A 27,238-nucleotide genomic window follows, 5' to 3' on the forward strand; every position below is an offset into this window, starting at 1 on the left:
GGCCCGCTCCGTCGCGCCTTCTTTTTACTTTATATGGAACAAACGTTTCCTTTGAATATTTTTTTGCGACAATTAAATATCTTTTTGTGAAATACCATGCTACCTTGACTAACAGTTTTACAATATGACTGCCTTTGTCTGAATCCCATAAGATCTTTATTGGTCTACGAATTTAAGTTTGGATGTAAGGTGTACTCCATTCTTAAAATACTTCATTTCAGACCGAGATTCTCATGATGTCTGATTTAGTGGTGTTTCGGGTAAGAGGTGGTCCCCCAGATACTTGCCCCGGAAAAAATATCAGCATCTGCTCTTCTCTAAAATACCATTTATCTAAACCTCATATTGCCATTGGCTTAAGAGGAGTTTACAGGATGAGGTGTCCCCCAAACACATGGCCCCAAAATTGGTTATCAAATTCCTTTTCTTCGTTTCTTTAACCCTTTGGAGAAGGGGTGATGCCCTCAATACATGGTCCTACATTTGGATATCAAATTCGTATTCTACTCCCAAATACCTTTATTTGAACCCCATATTGCGATGTTTACTACAATATTGCTGTTTGTGGGTTATTTTGGGAAAGGGGCAGACCCCCAGAAAATTGGTCCCGAAAATGGGTATCAATTCATCTATACCCCCTAATACCTTTCATTTAAGCTCCACATTGACATGTTCGGTAAATATGCCAGATTTAAGGTTGTTTTGGGGATTTGGGTGGTCCCCCAAACACTAAGCCCGGAAAATGTATCAGCAACGTGCTCTATTCTCATATATCTATACATCATTTATTTGAACCCCATGTTGCCATTGCCCTCATAATTGGCTATCAAATTCGTTTTCTAATCTCATTTAAACTCCTTGCTGCAAAAGTCAGCAAATATGTCCGGTTTGGGGTATTGGCCCTAAAAACTATGAATATTTAGTTCCACTCCCTTTAAGACCCAAAATGTCTTGGTGAGCAAATACGTCCTATTTGGGGGTTGTTATGGTGGTGGGACGTCCGCTAGACAGTTGGTCCCTAATGTTGATATCAGATACGTGGTCTACTCCCACATACCTTTAATTTGAGCCCCATATTTCCATAGTCGGCAAACATGACCGGCTTGGGGGATGGGAGGCCACTCAGTGAGTTGGCCTTGAAAATATATATCGGATTCGTGTTCCACTTTAAAAACCCTCTTGTTTGAGCCTCATATTGCAATAGTCAGAAAATACTTACTATTTGGGTGGTGTTGTGGGGGTGACGTGGCCCCACAGGCACTTTTCCAAATTCGTGCTTTACTCCCGAAGACCTTTCATTTGAGCCCCATATTGCTGTGGTCGTAAATTTGTCTCCTTTGGGGGATGTTTTTAGTGATAGGCGGCCCCCCAAACACTTGGTCCCATATTTGGATATCAGATTCGTATTCTACATTCAAATACCTTTTATTTAAGCCCCATATTCCCATGGTCAGTATATAAGTCCTGTTTGGAGGATGTTTTGGGGAAGGGGTGGACCCCCAGAAACGTTGTCCCACATTTGGATATCAGATTCGTATTCTACTCGCAAATACCTTTCCTTTGAGTCCCATATTGCCATGGTCGGTAAATATGTCCGATTTAGGGGTGTTTTGAGGCTTGGGGTGGTCACCCCAGCACTTGGTCCGACAATTGGATATCAGATACGTTGTCTTATCCTAAATACCTTTCATTTGAGTCCCATATTGTCGTGATTGGTCTAAATATATATTTGGTAGGTTTTAGGGTGGGGCAGCCCCCCAAGGTACCCCATCCGAAATTTGGATACCAAATTTTTATTTTAAGGGTATTATATGAGAGCTCACAAAATTTCGCTTAAATCGCACCACCCATCTCTATCTGGCTTTTCTGAAAATTTGGATAAGGGGGAGGGTCTTAGGAGGGAGCTTAGTTTGCCAGCAGATGGCATTTCTCAAGGACTTAACTCATACAAATTCTCCCCATGGCCGTTCATAAGTCGATGACTCAATATGGGTCTTTAATTAAATTTGAATTTTTATATATGCGGAATTATTAAAATTAATATTTTGAGCAAATTCCCTTGACGTGTTTCAATCTTTAAAAAAGGAAATAGGACCTCCACAATTATGGGGGGGGGGGTTTTCATTTTCAATTTGGGGACTATTTCTTTTGTTGGGGAATTATTTCATTTAAATTTTTTTGTTCATATTGAAATAACACCCCAGTTTTGGGGATTAATTTCATTTTCAGTTTTGGAGAGTTATTTCATGGGGAGTTGGCGCCGATTTTATTTAGCAAAAATAAAAGGTATTGTGTATTTGTCACAATTTCTTGCAAGGATTTGTCACAACAAATTATGAAGTTTCATCGTAAGCAAGTCCCCACATTTTGCACAAAAGAAGATTACTCGTCGAAAATTTCTTTTATGGATAACGAAATATTTTTTTGCATGTATGATCAAAGTGCCGATTATACCAAGCTAAACAATCTTTAGGTTAATATTTTAATATTCAAACAGGGCTTTCCTAATCAAACTTAATAGGGTATTTTTTATAACTAATTCTAAAAATCCTACAATGGAATCTCAAAACTTAAAAAAAAATATATATTTAATTAAAATGTCGATTTTACCAATTCGGTAATATTTCTATGTAAAAACTTCTCCCTATATGGAGTTGTTGAAACAACAAAAACTTAACATAAATTAACTCCTATTTTAATTAAAAAAAGTAGAAATGCATTTTTATTCTATATTTTTTGTTACTTTTCTGCAATGTTCATTATTTGTAAGCTGTTAATTGGCAGCGATAAAGCAGCTGCTGCAACTAATCGAAAGGAAAAAAATTAATGTCAATCTTGGTCTCTGATACGAACAATTCGATACAAACGATTTGACGATTCGAACACTCCTAAGCACTTGAGTGCCAAATGCAGCTTCGCAGTTGGAACTTTGAATCGAAGGCAGAGATAAATAAAATGAAAAAAATTAAACTAATTGGAATTGTGAACCAATTTTGGCATAGTCAGATTGCCGAGTTGCTGACTTAAATATTTCGAACGTTTAATCTTTTTTTACTTTTGATTTCTGCTTTGTGTAAGCGACATTTTTTGTTCTTATTGCCAATATCATTGGGCACTATGAATTACATCTTGATCCGATATATTTAAAAAGTAAATGAGTAAATGTTTATTTATACGATCGACCCGAGGGGTGTACATCGATTCGGATTCCCATGTTGCAGCAAAGGTTCGCTTACGTCTTAATGTGGCGAGAAACGTACGATCTGACACTGCACGGAAGCTGGACATCGGAAAGCTACAAACAGGTGGCAATGGCATACTCCACTCGGCTGGCCCAATAGCTTGAAGGAAGCACTCTCTGTCCCGTTAGTAAAGCGGAGCAAGAGCAAACCATTGCCCACTCCATGGAAAGAGCCGCAACATACGTACTTGGGTAAAAAAGCCTCCGCCAAGGAACCCATGGTACGACCAGTAGTGCCAAAAAGCTATTGAAGCCAAGAATGCGGCATACAGTTTAAGCTCAATGATAAAGGGCCTCCTTTTCTATGCCCAGTCCGAAGGGCGTGCCTCATAACGCCACCACTTGGTAGGGAACATGGGTATCATGCCATGCCATCTCACAAATGTAGCCAGCATTAGTAAGGGGATAACCACCGCTGACAATTTTGTTGATGTTCACGAAGGGGTTTGAACACAGACGTCGGTGTCATAGGCGGACATGCTAACCTCTGCGTCACGGTGGCCTCCACCACTATACACCAGATATTTACACTGCGCCAAATCCTGGAAAAGTCCCGAGATGGACAAATCATCACCTACCATCTTTTCGTTGACTACAAAGCCGCCTTCGACAGCCCTATACGTTCAAAGGATGAGGCTTGCTGATATACGCTCCTCAGTTAAAATAGGAGACAGGAGACAGGGAGTCAGGCTATCTTGTGATCTTCTTAATATCCTGTTGGAGAAAATTATACGAGATGCAGGTGTAAATATGCATGACACACTACTTACAAGAGAACATATCCTTCTCGCCTATGCCGACGACATCGATATTATGGGTCGGTCACCGGAAGAAGCAATTGCAACGATAATGGGTTTAGCAGTAAATGGATTTAAGACAAAGTGGATGATATCTACTCCCACAAACCCAACTTTGAGATAGTCAGCAACTGAGGGAGAAGTGTTTCAGAGAAAAATCCTTCGTAAAATATATGAACCAGTTTGCGTTAATGGAGAATATAGGCGTCGTATGGACCACGAGCTGTATGACAACGATAGCATAGTTAAACGCATCAGAATGGATGAAAAAGCCCCAGCAAAGAAGGCTTTTGAAGGCGATCACGGTGGTGCACGCAAACCGGGACGACCAATAGCCCGATGGAAAGATCAAGAAGCGCAGAAGGTCGAGGCGCTTGGAACGGTATTCTATGTTCGGCTAATGGACAAAAGACTATAGACTTGCACACAAAGACAGTAAAGCGCTTGGAATATCTTTGCGACAAAAATAGAAATAGTTTCTCACTTTTTACTCTAACTGTGTAAAATTTCCTGCCACTGTTAAACTATAGTCGTGAATTTTCCAGTTTTGAATGTAAAAATCACTTCGTTTATGGTAAAACTTTTGCAAACTTCGGCTGTGGTTAATTGTGGCTCTATTACACGACAAATCAAAACTGTTTTTAAGTCAACATTGGTTTGTTTGTTACACCTCAATTTTGGGTTGTTTATAGCACAAGGAATCGAATACAACATAAAAGATAATGGATGGTGTCACCAATGCGTTGGTACTTATACCCTACACCACTACTTTGGTCTAAGGTTTTATAACTTAGTGCATTTCTTTGCATAACTTGCACGGCATGGCAATATCGGTCAATAACTTCATATGGCACATATATATTTTAAAAAGTAATTCAAAGACCTTGACAATGCGATCCATGGTGGAGGGTATATAAGATTCGGCCCGACCGAACTTAGCACGCTTTTACTTGTTAAAGTCTCTTCGTTTATGGTAAAACCTTTACGAACGTAGTCTGTGATAAAGGAGGGATCATTTATGTGGTATCATAAAATTCTTTTAAGCCAAAAATGTTTCCTTTACAGCATACAAATAATCTCTATTTGTTATACAAATTGTTATTTGTTTGCTTTGTTTCTCTCGTGTGTCTCTTCCCATTGGGAGAGAATGTGAATTCGTAAGCGCAACAGAGGCGTACGATCAAACATCGCCTTTTTATAGCCACCACAGAATGACGGAAGTATATCAATTTTGTCATTCCGTTTGCAACACATCGAAATATCCATTTCCGACCATATAAAGTATATAGATTCTTGATCACAGTAAAAATCTAAAACGATCTAGCCATGTCCGTCTTGTCCATAGGCAGGTTAAGCTCGAAGATGGGCTTTATCGGACTATATCTTGATATGGCCCCCAGATAGACCGATCTGCGGATTTAAGGTATTAGGCCCATAAAAACCACATTTATCATCCGATTTTGCTGAAATGTGAGACGGTGAGGTGTGTTAGGCCACTAGACATCCTATCGGTTCAGATTTGGATATAGCAGCCATATAGACCGATTTCTCGATTTAAGGTCTTGTGCCTATAAAAGGCGCATTTATTGTCAGATTTCGATGAAATTTAGAAAAGTGGTTAACACATTCATCGGGGGGTTGGTTCATCAGCTGCCGACACTATATCACGGACCCATCGTGTTCGCATCTGTGCAAGCGGGACACCCGTTGCTTGTGCTAACTTTATTTACGCGGTACGCAATCCACTACTTGGGAAGGCGTCTGATGGGCGAAGTAGCATGGAAACTCCCACGAAAAGGTCTAATTTCACTTTAGGTAGAAAAAATGCTAGTATGTAATTACCATAAACAAACACAACTGCACCAAAATACGCTTGGCTGGAGACAGCAAGAATTTCTACGTAAAAGTTATTTGATGATGTTTGTCCTAAAGTAGGAATTTATATAGGCGAAAAACAAAAATTTTTAACTAATTTGTAGCTTTGCTTAAAGCTCAAGTAATGCAACAGAACATAAAACAAAAATATGAATTGCTTCGTTCGAAAATGTATGAGTTTTTTTGTTTATCATAAAATCCGAATAAACCCTGAAAGTGTTTAAACCACATCTTCTCTTTTTGCACAATTAATTTGAGTTCTTTATATTGAGTTGCCCAAAAAGTAATTGCGGATTTTTCATATAGTCGGCGTTGACAAATTTTTTCACAGCTTGTGACTCTGTAATTGCATTCGTTCTTCTGTCAGTTATCAGCTGTTATTTTTAGCTTGCTTTAGGAAAAAAGTGTAAAAAATTATATTTGATTAAAGTTCATTCTAAGCTTTATTAAAAATGCATTTACTTTCTTTTAAAAAATCTGCAGTTACTTTTTGGGCAACCCATACTTACACATCCATTTTAAAATTAAATGAAAATATATCAGAAATAGTTTTTACTAATGAGAAAAATGCATTATTGGGCCTATCAAGTATAAATGGCATTACTTGGTAAAAAATGTATATGGCACAAATTCATTCTTAAATTTGTCATTAAAAAATCTTGCAATTTTATCGTAAACAAATTTCGTTTATGGTAAATGAATTAAATCCCTGAAAATGCGGGAAATTAAACAAGTAAGAGCGTGCTTAGTTCGGCCAGGCCGAATTTTATGTACCCTCCACCATGGTCGCATCTGTCGAGTTCTTTGCGTAGTATCTGTTTTTAGGCAAACAAAGTATAATGAATAAGGACGGATATCAAGTTATAGTCCGATTCGGGGCTCAAGAAGCTAAATCGGGAGATCGGTTTATATGGGAGCTGTATCAAGCTATAGATCGATTCTGACCATATTGCACACGTATGTTGAAGGCCATGGGAGGAGCCGTTGTACAAAATTTGTGCCAAATCGGATGAGAATTGCAATCTCTAGAGGCTCAAGAAGACAAGACCCAAGATCAGTTTATATGGCAGCTATAACAGTTTATGGACCGATTAGGAGGTTGTTGGAAGTGATATCAAAACACTATGTGCAAAATTCAGTCAAATCGGACGAGAAATGCGCCCTCTAGAGGCTCAAGAAGTCAAGACCCAAGATAGGTTTGTATGGCAGCTATATCAAAACATGTACCGATTCGGCCCATTTACTATCCCAACCGACCTACACTAATAAGAAGTATTTGTGCAAAATTTCAAGCGGCTAGCTCTACTCCTTCAGAGGTAAATATTACCTTCGATAGTCATTTTTTAATGTTGAGTGTTTGTTTAGTACCAAAGTTCCTACTGTAGTTCTTTAACATTAATTTTTTCTGTTCGTCCCACAGTGGCGCGGACAGAGGGAGATTGTAAATCCAAAAACTCTTTAATGGTAAAAGTGTTTAGATACCCTTAAACGATTGTTCGTTTACCGGACCAATAATTATACAATAATTTAGAATAATGTGTCTCTAGAGGTAGAGAGTAAGTTTTTAAGCGTATAGAGCAGTGATGGATAAAAAGTGATGGGCGGATGGTAAACTCGGAAATTGACAATTTTTAAAGTTTAGCCATAGGTAAGCCCAATGACAAAAAACATTATTTGTATATCATAACATCGAAATAATTCCAAATGTATTCAAAAAGAGTTTGAATTGCCTATTTTGATCTGCTTATAATTGGTGTAAAGAATGAGATGCGAGCTGGTTTGCGGTAATGAGACACTAAATTTATTTGGTAATAATTCCTTCTTACCTGCTATCTTACAGACTATTTCTAAACTTCTCACAAGATAGCAACTCTTATCTATTATCTATTTAATGAGTAAATAGAAAAGAATACTAGATTGCAGTGATCTTTTTCAAATGGTTTTGACCTGTGTGCATAGGCTTGTGTGGGTCATAAAACTTTTTCCATCTTTTCGTGTTATTCGTTATTCGGGTAATTCCTAGGATTTAAATTGTATTAAGTATTGATTATGGAAACATGAGTAAAATGTTAGAAAACGTACACAACTCTAACCGTTTTAAATGGTTAGACCCCAAATTTTTATACCAAATTTTTTGTTTCCGAGATCTGGCGTTTTTGAAAATTAGGATAAGGGGGAGGGTCCCCCCATCGTCACATAACAAAAAAATAAGTACCCTATTTTTATCACGGGTACATAATGCACCATCTGTGAAAATTTCAAGAAAATCGGTTCAGCCGTTTTTGAGCCTATATGAAATACACAAACAAAGAAATCGACAAACAAACAAAAATTCATTTTTATATGTATAGATAGCTGAGTCCGGCCCGCATCGCTGTTCCTTCCTATTCACCACGCGGAAAATTATGTTTCTTATTCTTATTCTAAAATTTTTACATCATTTTAACTAATAAGATTTTTCTGCAATTTTTTTTTTGTATATAAATTTTTTGTATTTCTATCTGTTTTTTCTATGGCAAAGATTGGCAATTAAACTACCTTTAACACGACCTCGAATGGAAAAGTTAAAAAATAATACCGCAAACAACCGCAACGAAATTCCTATATTTTATTTTTCTTTATTCAAAGAACCGATAGGTTGTCTTTACAAAGATACGTGCTGGATGATTAATTTTTAACACTTTGTCCTCTCTCTGTTCAGGTTGGCTTCTCTAAACTAGCGCAATCTACTGGTTGTTTTCAATCGTTTGGGGGTGAGGTGGATATATGAGTAGAATAATGATATCAGATTCGCAGTTCACAACCCTATACCTTTATTTTATCCCCATATTGTCATGATTGGTATATACAGCCATTTGGTGGAGTGCGTTTCTATGAGGTTTGTGCGCCACTCTGACACTTGAGCATAAATTAGAATGACGCACTCTACTCAAAAAAGTCAAATAACCTATTGGAGGCGATTTTAGAAGGTAAAACACCACCTAGATTCTTGGACACAAAGTTTAATGTCAAATGCCTTTCATTTGAGTTTCATCAAGCAATGATCGAGTAATATTGCCATTTGGGGAGGTTATTGGGGATGGGAAGACCATCAATTACTTGGACCTCGTTTTTTATGTCATATTCGTAGTTTTTACACTACATTCATATTCGTAATTTACTCCCGAATACCTTTCATTCGAGTCCCATAGTGTCATTATCATCCAATAAACCCTTTTATATATATATATATATATATATATATATATATATATATATATATATATATATATATATATATATACTCCAATCACGACAATATCGGACATTTTTACCAACCAAGCCGGTCATGTCTACCGACTATGCAAATATCGGGCTCAAATTAAAGTTTTTGGGGGCAATACCCCAAACCGGACATATTTGCCGACTTTTGCAATATGAGTTCAAATGAGGCCAATGGCAATGTGGGGTTCAAATAAATGATATATAGATATATGAGAATAGAGCACGTTGCTCATATATTTTCCGGGATTAGTGTTTGGGGGACCACCTAATCCCCAAAACACCCCTAAATCGGGCATATTTACCGACCATGTCAATGTGGAGTTTAATGAAAGGTATTGGGAGGTAGAGCAAGAATTGATACCCACTTTCGGAACCAATTTTCTGGGGTCTACCCCTTTCCCAAAATGCCCCACAAACAACAAATTTTTAATGACCATCGCAATATGGAGCTCAAATAAAGGTATTTAGGAGTAGAATACGAATTTGATATCCAAATGTAGGACCTTGTATTAAGGGCATCACCCCTTCAACAAAACACCACCCAAAGGGTAAAAATTTGTCGACCATGCCAATATGTGGCTCAAATGAAAGGTATATGTGTTAGTAAGCAGTGTGTTTATTGTCAAAGTCTCATCTCATACTTCCTACAGACTCTCTTTTGCTGGTTAATGAAACTTCAATTATGGAAGAATACTCTAAGCGATTTAGTGAGACCCCTTAAAATTACATAAAAATATACAATCCCCAATCTCAAAATGTTCGTTTCTTCATTGACATTAAAACCAAGTCAAAATAAAAGCTGAAACAGATTTTTCACTTACCATAACAATTGACATCCAACAAAACTAATAGAATTACTGCTAAACTTAGACACGCTTTGAGTGAGAATGCCTTGACATGATGGTTAGCTCTTAGTTTGAAGATGTTGAAGGACATTTCGTGGCAAAATTATTGGTAGTGATGGTGGTAGTGGTAGTGGCGGCGGTGATTTGTCGATTTAATGAAACACATTCGTAAATTAAATAAAAAATAAAATACTTAAAATTACAATTGATATCACTTGTTTTGTTTTACACGCGCATGAAAAAGCAGACGATCGAACGAACGAACGAACTATTTTCTTTCTATTCAATAGCTTTCGCGTATATTTAACTTTGAATTTTTGTATTTTTTTTTAATTACTTTTTTGTGAACATTTCGTTTGAGATATCACAGCATTTTGATTCTGAAACATAGAGAAAAAGAAAATAAAGAAGATCGTTAGAAATCACGTTGTTTTAGAGCACAGTCCGACGGGCTAACTATGCCCGACTACGAGCCATTCCAACCATTCACAGTCTTGGTTGGTTGTGATTCATAACTTGAAGGGGGTTTTGCTAGATTTTCGTAGTTGTTGTCGGACTCTTGTTTTGGTTATGTTTAGTTAGCCAATTGTTAAGTTGAGTGTTTATGTTTTGGTCAGCACCAAATTTTAAGGTCTTTTTCGTTTTGTCGCTATTGTTAATTAATATTCGCTGATAGTCGTCGTGCCGGATTTTTATATTTAAAAGAAATAAAATTAATTTCGTATACAATGGGGGAAAAATAGAATGAGTTGTGGTTGGTGGTGCATAAGTGGCATGTGTGGTCGTTTGCCGTTGTTGTAAGTCTTTGGGATTCCTCTTCGCAAGTTTGCCGCTATGACGACCATTAATGGAATGTGCGATTGCGTGTATAGGGGTTTTTCTTTCTTCAACTTTAGTTTACACAAACCTTTTTTATACCCTCCACCATAGGATGGGGGTATAATAATTTCGTCATTCTGTTTGTAACTCCTCGAAATATTCGTCTAAGACCCCCGTATATATATTCTTGATCGTCATGATATTTTAAGTCGATCTAGCCATGTCCGTCCGTCTGTCTGTCGAAAGCACGTTAACGAAGGAGTAAAGCTATCCGCTTGAAATTTTGCAAAAATACTTCTTATTAGTGTCCATGTTTTGATATATATATATATATATTTAGCTGCCATATAAACCGATTTGGGATCTTGATTTTTTAGCCACTAGAGGACGCAATTCTTTTCCGATTTGGCTGAAATTTTGCATGAGATGTTTTGTTATGGTTTCCAACAACTGCCAATTATGGGTCAAATCGGTTCATAATCTGACATAGCTGTCATATATCTGAGGTCTTTATTTCTTGAGCCTCTAGAGGGCGCAATTCCTATCCGATTTGGCTGAAATTTAGCATGATGTGTTTCGTTATGACGCCCAACAACTGTGCCAAGTACGTTTTAAATCGGTCCATAACCAGATATAGCTGCCATATAAACCGACCTTGGATTTTGACTTCTTGACCCACTAGAGGACGCAATTCCTACCCGATTTGACTGAAATTTTGTACGACGGCTCCTCCTATGACCTTCAATATACGTGTCAAATGTGGTCTAAATCGATCTTCAGCCTGATATAGCTCCCCTATAAACCGATCTCCCTATTTTACTTCTTGAGCCCGTAAAAGGCCCAATTCTTATTCGATTTGGCTGAAATTTTACACTTAGACTTCTACTGTGGTCTCCAACACTCAAATCAACTTACATAGCAATTCTTTTCTTTTAACCTTTGTTTGTCCAAAAAGAGATACCGGGAAAGAACTCGACAAATGCGATCAATGGTGGAGGGCATATAAGTGTCCCGGCCGTACTTAGCTCGCTTTTACTTGTTATTTTTAGAATTATTGTTAATGTAAATAAAACCGACAGTGTGATACCCATATATAGTGGTAGACGAGGACATGTGCACTTATGTTTGGCTGAAATTCGATAATTTGAAAAAAATTGTTTATCCAGGATAGTTACACGGCAGCCAATATACACAGCTGACACTCGTATCGTTATATTTACAGCCAAGGTAAGCCCATTTTATATACGTCGAGCTCAAGATATTTAATTACATGGTGTCAACAAACTTACACATATGCATATGCCATCATAAGGCTATGAATGTTGTTAATTCTAAGCCTGCATGCTCAAACCCATGGAACGCGTCCTGGATACCATGATAAAGAAAAGCTTGCCTATGTCAAGGGCATGTCCGTGGAGACCGCCCTGCATGTGGTTGTGTATAAAATAGAAGAGTCCTTTGATGCCAAGAAGAATACGATGGCGGCATGCATTGACATGGAGGGGGCTTTCAAAAATGTGAAGACCGACGCATTGACCCGATTAGACTAGTACCAGATAGACCGAGTTCTTAGAGACTGAATAAACCATATGCTTAGGAACAGTTGGATAAATAATGGGGCACGCCACAGGGGAAATTTTATCGCCTCTCCTGTGTGTGACCACTTTAAATAACCTATTAGGGATGCTGACTGAGGAAAGATTTGAACCAGTCTGCTGCGCTGACGATATTATAATTCTTCCAGGAGGAGACTGAAATCTACTTGTTTACGAGGAAGACGAAGGTGGGCTAAGGTGCCGCCCCAAGTTTCCTCTGCAGATCGATTGCGATATCCAAAAAGTCACATGCTTAGGCGTGATCTTGGACTTTATGTAGACGAGCCATGGGCTCGAAATGAAGCTTGAGATAGTCCACTGGTCTTACAAGAGTATGATCAGACCGATACTAACTTACGTCTCAGTTGTTTGGTGAACTGCGATGGCAAAGAATTGCAATATAAGAACAATACACCAGGTTCAGTGAACCTAATGTCTCGGCATAGTCGGGACACTGAAGGTTATTCTAGATATCAAATATGAGGTGGTCACTTTGGCTATGAGACTTAACGCGATGGGAGAATGGATAGAAGATGAGAGCAGGTCTTACATTAGAAGAATAGTCGAGACAACGAGAGGAAACCTGAATGGTGTGGCAGAGGTTTCGGATGAGATACATGAGACGACAGGACGAGACCCTTCTGCCAGCGGCACAGTCTAGAATTGGCGGAACTGTGGAACTGCCATCTAGAAGTTCATGCTAATGCTTGGATCAAAGTTAGAGTAGATAGTGGGCCGGGTCTCTATATTGTGAACCCAGGGACTGAGATATTGTTTACGGAAAGCAAAACAGCCATTAGGACTATAACAACCAGCCCGGTGAGACGAACGGTCTTGGAGGGTAAGGAGAAGATTACCGTCTTCTCTGGGGATGACACAATTCGCATGATTGTGTTGCCGAGTCATAACGGAGTAAGGGGGAATGGAAAGGCAAACAATTCGGCCGTGAGGGCTGCCCCATATAGAGAAACTGTCGGTAAGACGACGAAAATCCTATGGGGAGACACGGATTGTGAGACGACGAGATCGTGTGCAAAATTTCATGGCTTAAGGTTGTCCGGGCGCCATTTCAGGCCTCTAAAGTTGGCCACATTGGCATCTCGAAAATTTGTTTGAGCTGCCAAAGCTTCTTTTGCAGTCAGATTTCCAAAAAATTTTTGCTGGATAGTGCTCAAAAATTCCTACAAAAAAGTCCCCTTAAGGTCTACAATATCTGGTGTTGTTTCGGGGGTATTTGTCAATGAGGGATTTGGGTATTTTAAAGTTAGGTTGGAAGAGTATGATGTTAAGATTTATATCTTAAGATCCGCGTAGGCCATTGTAAGGCCAATGATATCTCCGCACGCACTCTTCTTCTTTTCTCTGTCGTTATAAAGCCTGGTAGCACTTTGCCGCTTTGATTAAAGCCTTTCACTTTCATCAAAGCGGCAAAGTGGTACCAGGCTTTGTGACGGCGAAGAAAAGTAGAAGAGTGCATGAGGCCTATGCGGATCTTAAGACATACATTTTGGCGTCCAACTCTTCCATCCTAACCTAAATATACCCAAAATCCCTCATTGTCATTTAGTCTGGAGCCATTCTTATAATTAGTTCATATCGGCTCTATCAGGTAAAGTGATCAAGTTATATTTATCAAATATTAGTTCAGACAATGTGAAGTGCACACTTATCCAAGGCGTTAGGTACACAGTGCAGGTACCTTTTCGAAACAAACTCACATGGTCATCTAGTCTGGAACCATCCGTACCGAAGTCTACGTACCGACTATTACCAGAGGTATTGTAGTTACAATCGTCTCTATCAGGTAAAGTGATACAGCACTGTTTTTTATGAAAGAGCAGTTAAGCCAATGTTTAGTCCACATGATGGAATATAGTGCATTGTATCATAGTGTCCGTAGTCGTTGTTTTATCAAAGAGATTTAGCTTCCACAATCTCGCGGCAGTGTTCGCTGCAAGTTGTCTAGGCACAATGATCAAAGACATTAAATGTAGCATTACATTAAATTCATCAGATGGCCTCAGCCTCAGTGCCGCTATGATGCACAAACAAATCATACTTTGAATTCATCTGAATATAAAAGTTATTAGATTTTTTGAAGCTCCGTCTACAACATCTTAGAACATTTTACGTTTGACAACAATTTGCATCATACATTCAGTGCATAACTAGCGGTTTACAGCTCCAACTTTTGACAATGGCCCTGTTGCAGGTCTATGGGACAAGAGTTGACTTTTTTGCGCTTCTCAAATTGTTGCATTTGGGAAAACTCCCAGGTATTTTGCGCTTTCAGAAAATAGAACCAGGAGACAGGTGCAAACGTTGATACATTGTAGCTCCTGTTAATAAAAAAATTTGTGTTTAAGACGGATTGAGGCCAAAAGCACTTTTGGTCGCACAGTGGGATAGAATCAAAAAAAAAAAAAACTAGTAGAAAATATGCCATTTTGAGAACGGATGGAATTTTGCTAGAGCTGAGGTGTTATCGAGATCAAGTGCAAACTTTCAAGACCCCAGGTGGTCCGGCCGTTTCTTGGCAGAGCCCTAAATCTGGTCACTTCAGCATTTCAAAACTTGTGCGGGCTGTCAAATCTTCATTTGTGTTCTGTTTCCCAAAATTCTTTTTTGTTAGAACTCCCTATTACATTTTGAACGTATTTGCTTTGCTCGAAATTTGATACAAGAATTTAATAATCTATCTGGATTCAACAAAAATTTGTTTCAGAATTAGATGTAGCCCCCCTTTCGTGTTTATAGGGTAGGTGTAGGGTATTATAAAGACGGCACCGCTCGACTTTTGCCTTTCCTTACTGGTTAATTATATCCCAGACCACTACTGCGGAACAGGGCATAAAAACCTAGTACAATAAAACCGGTTCGAGTGTTCCCCAATAGAATTTAGTATGGTTCACTTGAACCGGCTTTGGTGATCTTTAGGTATCCAATTTCAGTATATTTTACTATATACCACCCCTGTCCATGTTTCGGTAATTGCAACAAGTGAAAGCTTATCGTAAGTGATTAATCCCAAAGGCAAATAAATAAATCTCCAATGCCAAAGCTTTACCTTTGTTAACTTCATTACAAGAATAATTCCGCTCTAGGGCATTTTTTCTTTGAAACAAACAAATTATATTCGTATAAAAAACGAAAGTGGTCACTCTATAAAAATAATACTCGATAATTGTGAACATTCCTAGCTTGGTATGGTTAATTTATGCCAGGCAAGCAAGCATAATGAGATTAATTTTATGATTTGAGTATCACAATCAAATCACTGAGTATTTACTGAACTTCCATTCCATTGCTGCAAACATTTAGGAAAGTTGTATAACTTTCCCATTTTGATTGAAATCAACTTTACAGATTGAAATATATGCTCGTCCAGAAAATGGACCATTAATTGCAATTTCATTTCGCTGGCACTCTTCTCTCTCCCCCTCAAAATAAGATAATGGAAGCAAAGTTAACATTATTATCTTAAAAAGCATTTTGAATATGTTAAAGCAAAAAAAAAAAAAAAAAATAATAATGAATTCATAAGGCTAGGTGCAAATCATGAAAAAATGATGCCGAAATAACGACCGACAATTATAGCAAAATTACGGTCATACAAATGCCAAGAGAAGCAAAGGAAACAGTTGGGCTTATAATTTACATAGTTTTTGCTACAGCACATGAGCGTTAAATATCATTTCTGAGTTGTGGCTCAAATCTACTGTTTTCTTTAAATTTGACCATGTTAGATGAGACATAGGATGGATTTTAATACTCCGATAACAGATATAGAAATTCATATTTTTTCTGTTATCCATCCTTCTAGCAGGTGCTCGGGAGTCAAATCAGATGGTCGGTTTATGTGGCAGCAGATTATGGATTTAGGGAAATATTAGCTTCACTCTATAACTTTTGCGAGTTCGCTTCTAAGATTTTGTTCACATAGTGCTATCTTATATTTTTATTTACCACCTGTTTTGTAGCAAAATGCATAAGATGCGATCCAAGCGAAATTTATGCCGATTTCTTAATTTAATTTAAACAATCTAACGGTACATACAAACGCATTCACTTCTCGGCAATAAAAACTTAGAGACCAAGGTCTATTAGTCTATGTTCACACACATTGTCTGTTTTTTTTTCTTTATTCAAAAGATGAATGGTTATGGTGGTTGGTAAGTAACTCCCTCTCTAACTCTGACAAAGTCCCAATATAACTCCCAATGGCAGATAGGTAATAAGAGTTTGTGAGAGAATAGACGCCGAAGTTTCTATGGTGTCGTTGTGTGCTGACCTTCGTCACTGGCTTGGCCGACTGAGTCTGAGTTCGTGCGTGAGACACACAAAAGCTCTTATTTTTCGTGCAATGTTGTCTCTTGAAAATGAAAATAAAACCCCATACAATGGCAAAAAAATAAAGGTAATGCGACAAAATATGGTAAAAAAAACCGCTTGATTCCATTACACAATCAATGGGTAAGTGACTGAGTTTTCAAATTTAAGCCTCATCTTGCCACAAGAAAAGCAGTAAGGAAAGGCAAAAGTCGAGCGGTACCGCCTTTATAATAACCTACACCTACCCTATAAGTACAAAGTGGGAGCTATATCTAATTCGAAACCAATTTTGATAAGCCTGGGCTGATGTTTTCAGATGACAAAGGAAATGTGTTCAAATTGTAATTGCTGCTGACAAATGACAACAATATTGCAAATTACCCAAAATCAGACGAACATATAAATGGGAGGTATATCTAATCATGAACTGATTTTAACCAAACTTTTTTTAGATATTGTGGTAGTCGCCGAGGAACGCGTTGTGTACAATTTTGGCAATATTGGTTAATAAATGGCTTGCAGTGTATATCGAAAAATAAAACATATACGGCAGCTATATCTAAAAGCTTAACCGATTTCTATGGAATTCACCATTAATATTAAGAGTCATAAGAAAATCGATTCACAAGTGAGCACTTTATTTCAATATTTCTCAAATTCGGACGAACACATATATGGGAGCTATATCTAAAGCTGTAGCGATTGCGACCTAACTTTATAGATATTGCGGAAGTCGCCGATGAAAGCGTGGTACACAATTTAGGGAAGATTGGTCAATAAATGCGCTTGCAGTGGATCTAGGAGGGAAAATCGGGCGATATATATATATATATATATATATATATATATATATATATATATATATATATATATATATATATATATATATATATATATATATATATATATATATATATATGCTTATGAGAGCTATATCTCACTGTGAACCGATTTCTATGAAATTCACCAATAATCCTTCCTACCAAATTTCGAAAGAATCGTTTAGCAAATGAGCACTTTATTTTATATTTCTAAAAATCGGACGATCATATATATAAGAGGTATATCCAAATCTGAACCAAATTTGAAGACGATCGGATGAAAACTGCGACCTGTACTTTGTGCACAAATTAACATGGGCAGACGGAAAGACAGACGTAGCTAAATCGAATCAGAAATGATTCTGGGTCGATCGGTATTTTTATCAATGGGTCTACCTCTCTTCCTTCTGGGTGTCACAAACAAGTGCACCAAGTGATAACACCCTGAAAGTAGATGATATGACATATATGTACATACATAGGTATATGGTTCAGTAAGTCATAAATAAACGAAAAACAAAAACCAAGTAAAAGCAAGTTCGGTCGGGCAAAATCTTATATACCATTCGCATTTGACGCGTTCTTGAAATGCCTTTCCTCAATATAAAGGAGATACATCAAGTTAGCGGTCATACTTGTCATGGCTTAATATGGGAGCTACACCAGGCTATGGACCGATGTGGACCATACTTGAAACATGTGTTAGGAATCGAAATAAATCACCGCAAATTCAGCCAAATCGGATAAGAATTGTGCCCTCTAGAGGCCCAATAAGTCAGAACCCAAGATGGGTTTATATGGCAGCTACATCAAAACATGGACCGATATGGTCCATTTGCAATAAAATGTTTGTAAAATTTAAAGCTCCTAGTTTTCCTCCTCCGATAGTCGAAAGCACGTAGTATACCCCATCCTATGATAGAGGGTATAAAAAAGGATGTACGTCTGGCAAAAACATCAGAACACATTTTCGACGATGGATTTGTTGTTAGTCGGAGACTAAGACGCCTTGTCATCAGATTGGTGCATGGTCACATTTCATCGAGGGCCCAAGCTATACATTCTATCCAATATTGGTGTAGCCTTTTTTTTTTTTTGTTTTTGAGTATATGGGGAGTAAACAACACTTTGACTTTTTTGTTAAGATTTAGTAAAAATATTTACTCGGAGGCCACCGTAGCGCAAAGGTTAGCATGTCCACCTATGACGCTGAAAACCATGGTTCAGCGATGGTTTTCCCCTCCTAATGCTGGGAACATTTGTGAGGTACTATGCCATGTAAAACTTCTCTGCAAGGAAGTGTCGCACCGTTCAGACTCGGCTATAAAAAGGAGGTCCCTTATCATTGAGCTTAAAACTTAAATCGGACTGATATGTGAGAAGTTTGCCCCTGTTCCTTAGTGGAATGTTCATGGGCAAAATTTGCATTTGCATTTGCATAAATATTTATTCAACAATATGTACTTATTGAGTATAGAATTAAAATAGTAAAAAAGAGAAGTATATCTTTGAAATAAGTCCCATGAAATAACCTCCCAAGATTGAAAATTAAATAAGTGCACAAAATGCTCTATGGAAAGCAAAAAAACATTTTTGGGGAGTTATTTCATTTTTGGGTATTTATTTCCTAATAATTTTTAGGGAGTTATTACATTATAAAATAACACCCCATCCTTAAAAATTAAGCAATTCTTCATTTAAGTTTATGGGGAGTAATTTCAGTTTGATTTGATAACAATCGAAACGTCGTGAAGCGAGGATCTACTGAAAAGAATTGTGAAGTTATTAGTGGCCAAAGACGTATCAGTGAACTGCTGTACGTGAAAGATCAAAAAATGAATTAGGAACATGAAAGACCAAAAAATTTCAATAGTCTACCTTTATTCCTTAAAAGGTAACCGTGCTTTCAATAGGCGGACGGACAGGGCTCAGTCTTATCGTCTTGACTTAGAATGTCAAGACGATCAAGAATATATATATATATATATTCGATGTGTTACAAACGAAATGCTGAAATTCGTATACCCCCCACCCTATGATGGTAGAGGGTATGAAAATGATACATGTAGCAACGTAAGTCTTCCTATCAAGATGTGGTTTAATATGAGTTCAGATTGAAATCGTGCAAAGCCAGGATGAATTAGCGTCGGCCGAAATTTTTTTAATTCTTAAATTTTGTTTTTTTTTCAGGATGAACAATAATATATATTCAGTAAACTTCAAGCGTACTCGCATCATAGATTCAAAAGATAACACTTAATTACAGTTTAATTTTTGCCACGATAAATTGAAGAAAATACCCTTTTGCAGGCAAATTCCAAAATAACGAATCTCCTGAGTGTTTAGCACCAAAAATAAAATATATATGTGTAGCATTATTCCAAATATCTTTATGGAAGATTTAGAGAATTAATAATCCGAAAACGATCCTACCAACCAGGTCCAAATATGTTACTAGAAGATTTAGAGAATTATTCATCTGAGGATGATCCTACCAATCAGACACAAGTCCCTGAGATATGCAAGCAGATGCCATTTTTCAAGGACTTGACACAAAAAATTCTCCCTATTGCCGTTCAAAAGTTGCAGACTCAATGCAGGTCTTTACTTAAATACAATATAAACTTTTATATATACGGAATTATGAAACATAGTAGTTTTAGCAAATTCCCTAAATCTGTTTCAATCTTTAAAAAATGAAATAAGACCCCAAAAACAAACAAATTAAGGGTTATTTCATTTTCTGTTTGGGGACTTATTTCATTTATTGGAGTGTTATTTCATTTGAATACCTAAATTTGGGGTTTAATTTCATTTATAATATTGGGAAGTTATTTCGTGGCGCCAAAAAAAAAAAAAAAATAAATAAATTGATATGCATTTACAAAGCAGCATTGACATCAAATAAAACTGTAATCCAAACATTTATCATAAAATCATAGTCTGTAAGAAGCTTGTCTAGGTCAAAATCATAGTCTCTAAGGAAATTGTGTAGCAAAGACCGAAATTAATTAACAGTATTTTTTGTTCTTTAGTTATTTGCACAAATAAAACTATTTACAAATACACGTCAAAACCGTTTTTTCATTCGTAAAAAAGGTCAAAAGCATTTAAAGGGTTAGTACCGTTTAAGCCAAAACAAAAAAACAGTAACTTTTCAGTATGAAAAACGACTGATGGGTTTGAGCTGCCGCGTAAGATTCGTGCTGAAAAGTTTGGCCTTCTTTGTTTTGCAGTTGTTTAAGGCTGACCACTGTGATTACTAGCCAAATACGTGTATTTTAACTTCTTTAAGCATTTATTTTTGCAGTTAACACCCACTTCTTGTCTTCCTTTGTTTGGGAGCTATATGTGAATGTGCGTGTGCGTGTAAGAAAGCGTCTTTTTTTACTCTGTGAACATATTTTTTCATTAAATGTCGTTTTGCGATTTTCTCTTTTTTTTGTTCTCTGTTCTCTCTTTCTTGTTGTTTTTTTGAAGCCAACCACATTTATCTATTTGCTTAATTGTTTTCTACTCATTCACACATGTTTTATATTTTTCTTTTCATATCTGTATGCTTTCGATGTAACATCTTAAATTACATGGTGTCTATTTTGCTCAAAGAGAAATTATACCAATTTTAGGTTCATATAAATCTGTTGTTTTTTGCACAATTACCAAAGAGGCACCCAAACAAATTCTTTATTTTCTTATGTATATTAACTGCTTCTCTATGGTTGAGCACTTAAAAGCTGAAATTTTGTTTTGGGTAATATGCGCATGCTCAGCAGCCAGTAAACGACTTAGCATTGAAGCAGCCTTGCCAGATTATTGGCAAGTGCGCAGAAAAAGAACATTGACATATATGGCAAACATCTGACACACCAATGAGTGCTGTCTAAATTAGGTTTAAGCTCATTGACAAGGAACTTTTTTTTATAGCCGTGTCGGAACGGCAAGCCGCAGTGCGACACCTCCCTGGAGAGAAATTTTTACATGGCATAGTACCTCGCAAATGTCGCTAAAATTCGGAGGCGATAGGTTAGGTTTAAGTGGCCGTCTGACATCGGGCTCATTTAGACGTTTCCGTCCATTGTGATACCACAGGAACAGCAGAAGGAAGATGATCGCTTTAAAAACCCCAATATCTTGCAAACGTTCACATCCGCTAAACCACACAAGTTCTCAAAAAAATGAGAACCAAAACTGGAACTGCTCCCATTGCCAGTGCGGGACACACACGCATCAGTTGTTCTATAGTCTCCTCTTCCTCAAGGTTTCCGCAGCTTCTGCGGAAGTCGTTACTTGCAACCTACAGTCTGTCAGCATGTTTTCCGACCAAACAGTGACCTGTAAAAACCCTCACTTTGTGACCATCTGTCATTCGATGCCCTTCGAGCCTGATCCTGAAAACTTAGCTTATATGTCGCTAGAGGCATCCCCAAAGATTCAAGATCCCCTGCAATGTGGAAGATGGTCTCGCAAGCTCGTCCGCACTACAATTTCTTGGGATATCTCTGTGGCCCGACACTCAGAATAGGTGAATATTCAACTGTTCAGCCCGTTCGTTGAGAGATCTGCGACATTCGTGGGTGGTTTTTGAATTCAGAAACATGTTCTCCAGAGATACAATGCCTGCCAGGCTGTCTGAGAAAATATTTATGCCAATCGTCGTTATGACATGATGTCTTTGCCATTCCACCACATCTTTAATTGTTATGATCTCGTCATGATACACACTGCAGTGGCTGGGTAACCTTCTAACCCACCTGGTCAGGCAATGTGTAATCCATACTGCCTGGAACATCGGGCATTGTATCAAAGCTCCCTTAGTCTCACTGCAGTGGTCGCATCAATTTGTTTAGCCACAATATCCTGACAACTGGATTATATACCCAGTGCTTGACGCACGGTTTAAACCCCCTACTTTAGCCAATGGCTCTCTTGCAAATGCATAGGGTTGCCTCTCTTGGCCTTTCAATGCAGGATTTGAGTAGGAGATGTTGTTCAATTTCTTGTCCACCCAGGTATTTTGCGCTTTCAGTAAATGGAACATTCCCTCCTCCCAAGAAGACAGGTGCCACTGTAGGTAACTTATATCACCTGCTGAGAAGAACTCCTTCTGCCTAACACGGATTTATGCCTAGACCACTTTCGGTAGGCCATTTCGCTGTCGTACTTAAAGCTTCCTGAAATGTATCACTAACCACAATAACCACGTCAGATATATTTTACTGGCCATATGTCAAAGTAGAGGAGACAGTATACCTCCTTGAGGTGTTCATCTACTGATACATCTGTTTCGATCTACAGATCCCACGCCTGTCGTAAAGCATCTTTTATTTTTATTAATAAACTTTTTTACGGTTGCGTTGATGGCCAGAAAATTCAACTCCTCCATGGTTGACGTCGAGAGAACCCTCTATGTAGGCGGTTAGGTCGTAAAGCGCTGTTTCAGTGAAATTGTCCTTACTATGTGAATGCTGTTGCCGAGACAGGCGCTCTCCTGGGATCTTTGCCCAAACCTCTATCAACCTCTTTCGAGTCTGCACATTTAGAGAAATTTGTTAGTAACAACAGCAAAAATATTTGCCGTAACGCGTTCCAATCGTGGAACTATAGCCCTTGTGGCTATCGCTATTGAACAGTTTTCTGCAGCCCTTCCTTAGACCAACCAATTCTGGGGTCCACCATGGCGGTCGCTGTTTGTCTATTGGCTTGGACATGCTGACTCAAGCGAGTCATTAAGGGTCCTTTTCTTTTCTAGAAGGGATAGTCGTGCAGAAGGTGTGCCGAAATTTATCCCAATCAGTATTTCTTCTGTTTAGCCGTGTAAAAACCCCCAAAAGAGGTGTAGCACTGCAGCACGCCGTTCGGACTCGGCGGAGACCCCTAATCGTTGAGCTTAAACTTGAATCAGACAGTACCCATTGGTTTGTGAGAGAAGTTTGCCCCTGTTCCTTAATGGAATGTTCATGGGCAAATTTGCTTTTATAAACAGAATGACTAGATTAGCATTCCCCCGTCCTATGGTGATGGATATAATAATGGCCGAATTAGACTTCAGATAACGGTGTGATTTGAAACAATCTAAATATCCAAAATCATACGATGGGGGTATACTTATCTAGTCATTCCGTTTGTAACACCCCACAGATACTTCTTATTGATGGGGATTGCAAATGGGCTACATCGGTTCAGATTTGGTTATAGCTACCATATAAAGTGGTCCTTCGATTTGACTTCTTGAGAATCTAGCACCCGCAATTATTATCCGACCGGGCTGAATTTTTGCAGGAAGTGTTCGGTTACGATTTCCAACAATCATGGTAAGTATGATTCATATCGATCTATTGGGTGGCCCAAAAAGTAATTGCGGATTTTTTAAAAGAAAGTAAATGCATTTTTAATAAAACTTAGAATGAACTTTAATCAAATATACTTTTTTTACACTTTTTTTTTAAAGAAAGCTATAAGTAACACCTTATAACTGACAGAAGAAAGAATGCAATTACAGAGTCACAAGCTGTGAAAAAATTTGTCAACGCCGACTATAATGAAAATCCGCAATTACTTTTTGGGCAACCCAATATAACCTGATATAGCTCCCATTTAAACCGATCTACCGATTTTACATCTTGAGCCTTTGGAAGACTCATTTGTTATAAATTTTGGCTGAAACTTTGAGTGCTATGTTCTGTTTTGTCTTCCAGCAGCCTTGCTATGTACGATCCAAATCGGCCTATAACCTAATATAGCTCTCACATAAATCCATCTCCCGATTAGCCATCTACTGTTCCTAGAAGACTACATTTTGCTTGGTTTGGCAGAAGTTTGGTGGTAGTTAAGTTTATATAGTGTAAATTTTTAGCAGAATCCATGGTGGTGGGTTCCCAAGATTGGGACCGGCCGAACTCAACACTTTTTTACTTGTTGCATTTAAAACCTGCGCTTTATAAAAATTAAATGATTTGGTCAATGTTAACGAAAACTCGAAGGAAAAAGGAGTACTTTTTGCGAATACTTAAAGAAAAGCATATGTTGGGACCCCCACCATACGATGAGGGTATACTAAACTATTCATTCCGTTTATAGCACAACGAAATATTGATCTGAGAGCCAATAATGTGTATGATATAGTCTTCATCGTCTTGGCGTAGGTACGTTCAGATTAATCATATGTTTGATCCATCTTGTTTTGTTGCTTTAGCTCAAAATACGTCAAATTCGTACATTCTTGATATTGTATTCACATTAGACGCATTTTGGTTGTGCAAAAACAAATCAAATAGCGTTAACCATTAGATAAAAAAAGGTTTTTTATTTGCCCTACATTCGATTGCATGTAAAATTTGTGTTTCCTTGTTTGATGTCACAAAAAATTTGTAAAAAAACACAAATTAAAAGCCTTTTTTGATCTAATCAAGTTAACGCTATTTGAATTGTTTTTGAGCAAACAAAATAAAGAAATGTTTCTAATATGAATATAAAATTAAGAATGTACGAAATATTATAAAATAAGTTGGATCAAATATTTGAATAATATGAAGGTACCTTTAAGTTGATCTAGCCATGTCCGTCCGTCTGTGGAACTAACGACTCGACTGACTACGTGGGCCCCTAGAAGCCGCAATTATTATCCGATTTGGTACGATCCAAATCGGTGTATAGCCTGATATAGCTCCCATATATACCGATCCCCTTTTGGCATCCCTAGTAAGTGTGGTTCGTGGGTTTCCAAGATTCGACAGGTCCGAACTTGTTTCCTTAAATCCCTACTTGTTTCACAGATTTGTTTTGCCATTTCCAAACATTTTATTATTGTTATTGCAAACCTTCACTTAGAAGACAAAACTCTGCTTACTGTGTGTGGCACAAGATCGGTTTAACTGAACGTAGTTTTGAGTTGTGTGTTATGAAGCTTTTAATATTTTATTAGCATAATTAAAAAAAAAAAAAAAAAAAAACCAAAAATGTTAAACTTCAATATGATTTTTGCGACTGGACGAAATTTTGTGGGATTGCGTATTATTATTTTGAGACAATTCAGCGGTATTATGTGGCAACACTGACTTGCAAGCAACAAAAAAAAACCACTACCAACATTTATACATTCACTTTTCGTTGGTGGACGGACAAGTATGGTGCTGTTGTTGTTGGAACAAATAGGAAATTATTTTAGGTGAAATTACTTCTTTTTCTTTGAATTGTACAACGGCGAGGCGATCGTAAGCGGTGTTTACGGACGCACTTATTCGCGGAGCATGTTAGCTACACATGACGACGATGGCAACGAAGACGGCGACAGACACTTAAACATACCACGCTCACAACATGACATTCCACGTCATGATAAATACACTTTTGCTCAATAGAAATGTTTTGTAGAAGAAAATGAATGATTTCTATAATGGACTCAAATTGTGAGGAATTCTTTTAATATATTTTTTTTGTTTTGACTTCTTTTGGTTTTTTAATACTTCTTTTTATCGTTGCTTTGATTGCTTGCTTTTGAAGTAACGAACGAATGAATACACCACGAAAGCCCTTGAAACTGTCGAGCATTCGGATCGATGCTGCGAATAAATGGCTTTGCGTTATTGTGGGCAATTACAAGAACTAAGATTCCGATTTATCTGCCGCGAGTATGATCATTTGCAAACGATTTTTGTTAAGCACTTCTTTTCTTAGTTTCGTCCAATAATTAATGGCAAATATTTTGGTTTTCCGTTGGGGTTTCACCATATTGTGTAGCCCTGTGGAGAAAAAACCTCGACAATTTAATGTGTCTTCACTTCATCGTTTTGGCGTCGAGTATTTTCGCTCCCCTCTCATCTTTGGGATGATTATGCGAGTCGTTGGGTGCTGTTTAGTTTCTCTTCTCGCAGTTTATATGTTTTGCTTTCAAGTTTCTTCCTTCTTCTCTTACTCTTCTTTTGGGCACTTCTACTTTTTTTCTTTTCTGTATTTACCGCTTCGTATTAATTTCGAGTCGATTGGAGTGGGTGCTGCCTTTGTTCTCCCGCTAGAGCCGTCCGCAACCGTTGAAAGTCCGTTAATAACTGAAAATGTTTGCTGGGGCAAACATGTGTGTGCTAAGAGCTCCACAGCCAGCCAGCCAGCCAGTCAGTCTGCCTGTGAGTAAAGTGGCCATCGAACCGCTGAGCTCAACACGGAATCTTTATGGCATCTTAACAACAACCACTGCAAAGAGAAATAAACAAAACACTTTGGATATAATTTTCTCACTCTAGTCGGTTTTATGCTCACATTGATTCCCAATCTAGTGATCCTCCATATGGGTGCATACACTACAAAGTGTACATAATCGCAATAAAATATGACAAACATTTTCGATTTCGATAATATTCCGCGAATCTTCTAGATTAAGGTTATGATCGCAGTCGAGCTCGTCTAAGTATCGTAGACGATTCCCCCGTCTTGAGGAGTTGTGCCATCAAGACGAACCTTCTGGAAGAGTGTTCCGCGAATCTTCCATATGAGTTGCTAAAGAGTGAGTCGGAAGTGTCTTGGAAGATCTTAGAATCGTGTGGGCGAGTAACCTTCTTCCAGAAGATTCGCGGGCGATTGTATGACGAATATGAGGAAAAATACAAACATTTTTTCGTGGTTATTACGTTTTCGATGAGCAACTAATATTGATGTT

The 27,238-nt window shown here is 37.8% G+C and overlaps 1 protein-coding gene across 4 annotated transcripts in view; it reads right to left on the bottom strand.

The window, feature by feature from the left end:
* LOC106088128 (dual oxidase) overlaps positions 1-26,669 on the bottom strand; it is a 143,340-nt gene extending 116,671 nt beyond the window's left edge. Inside the window, exons 1-3 of one of the 4 annotated variants that reach the window (XM_013253454.2) lie at positions 26,544-26,669; positions 10,360-10,402; positions 9,999-10,087 (exon numbers count right to left, since the gene is read on the bottom strand). In XM_013253454.2, coding sequence (XP_013108908.1) covers positions 9,999-10,087; positions 10,360-10,373 — 103 coding nt within the window. In that variant the 5' untranslated portion in view covers positions 10,374-10,402; positions 26,544-26,669. Of the gene's footprint in view, positions 1-9,998; positions 10,403-25,763; positions 25,994-26,500 lie in introns of those variants that run through there. The other 3 variants (XM_013253451.2, XM_013253452.2, XM_013253453.2) reach the window with 3 other exon arrangements.
* Between the last annotated feature and the right edge of the window lie 569 nt (positions 26,670-27,238).

The sequence above is a fragment of the Stomoxys calcitrans genome, chromosome 3 (genome assembly GCF_963082655.1).
Source record: "Stomoxys calcitrans chromosome 3, idStoCalc2.1, whole genome shotgun sequence".
Classification (NCBI taxonomy): domain Eukaryota; kingdom Metazoa; phylum Arthropoda; class Insecta; order Diptera; family Muscidae; genus Stomoxys; species Stomoxys calcitrans.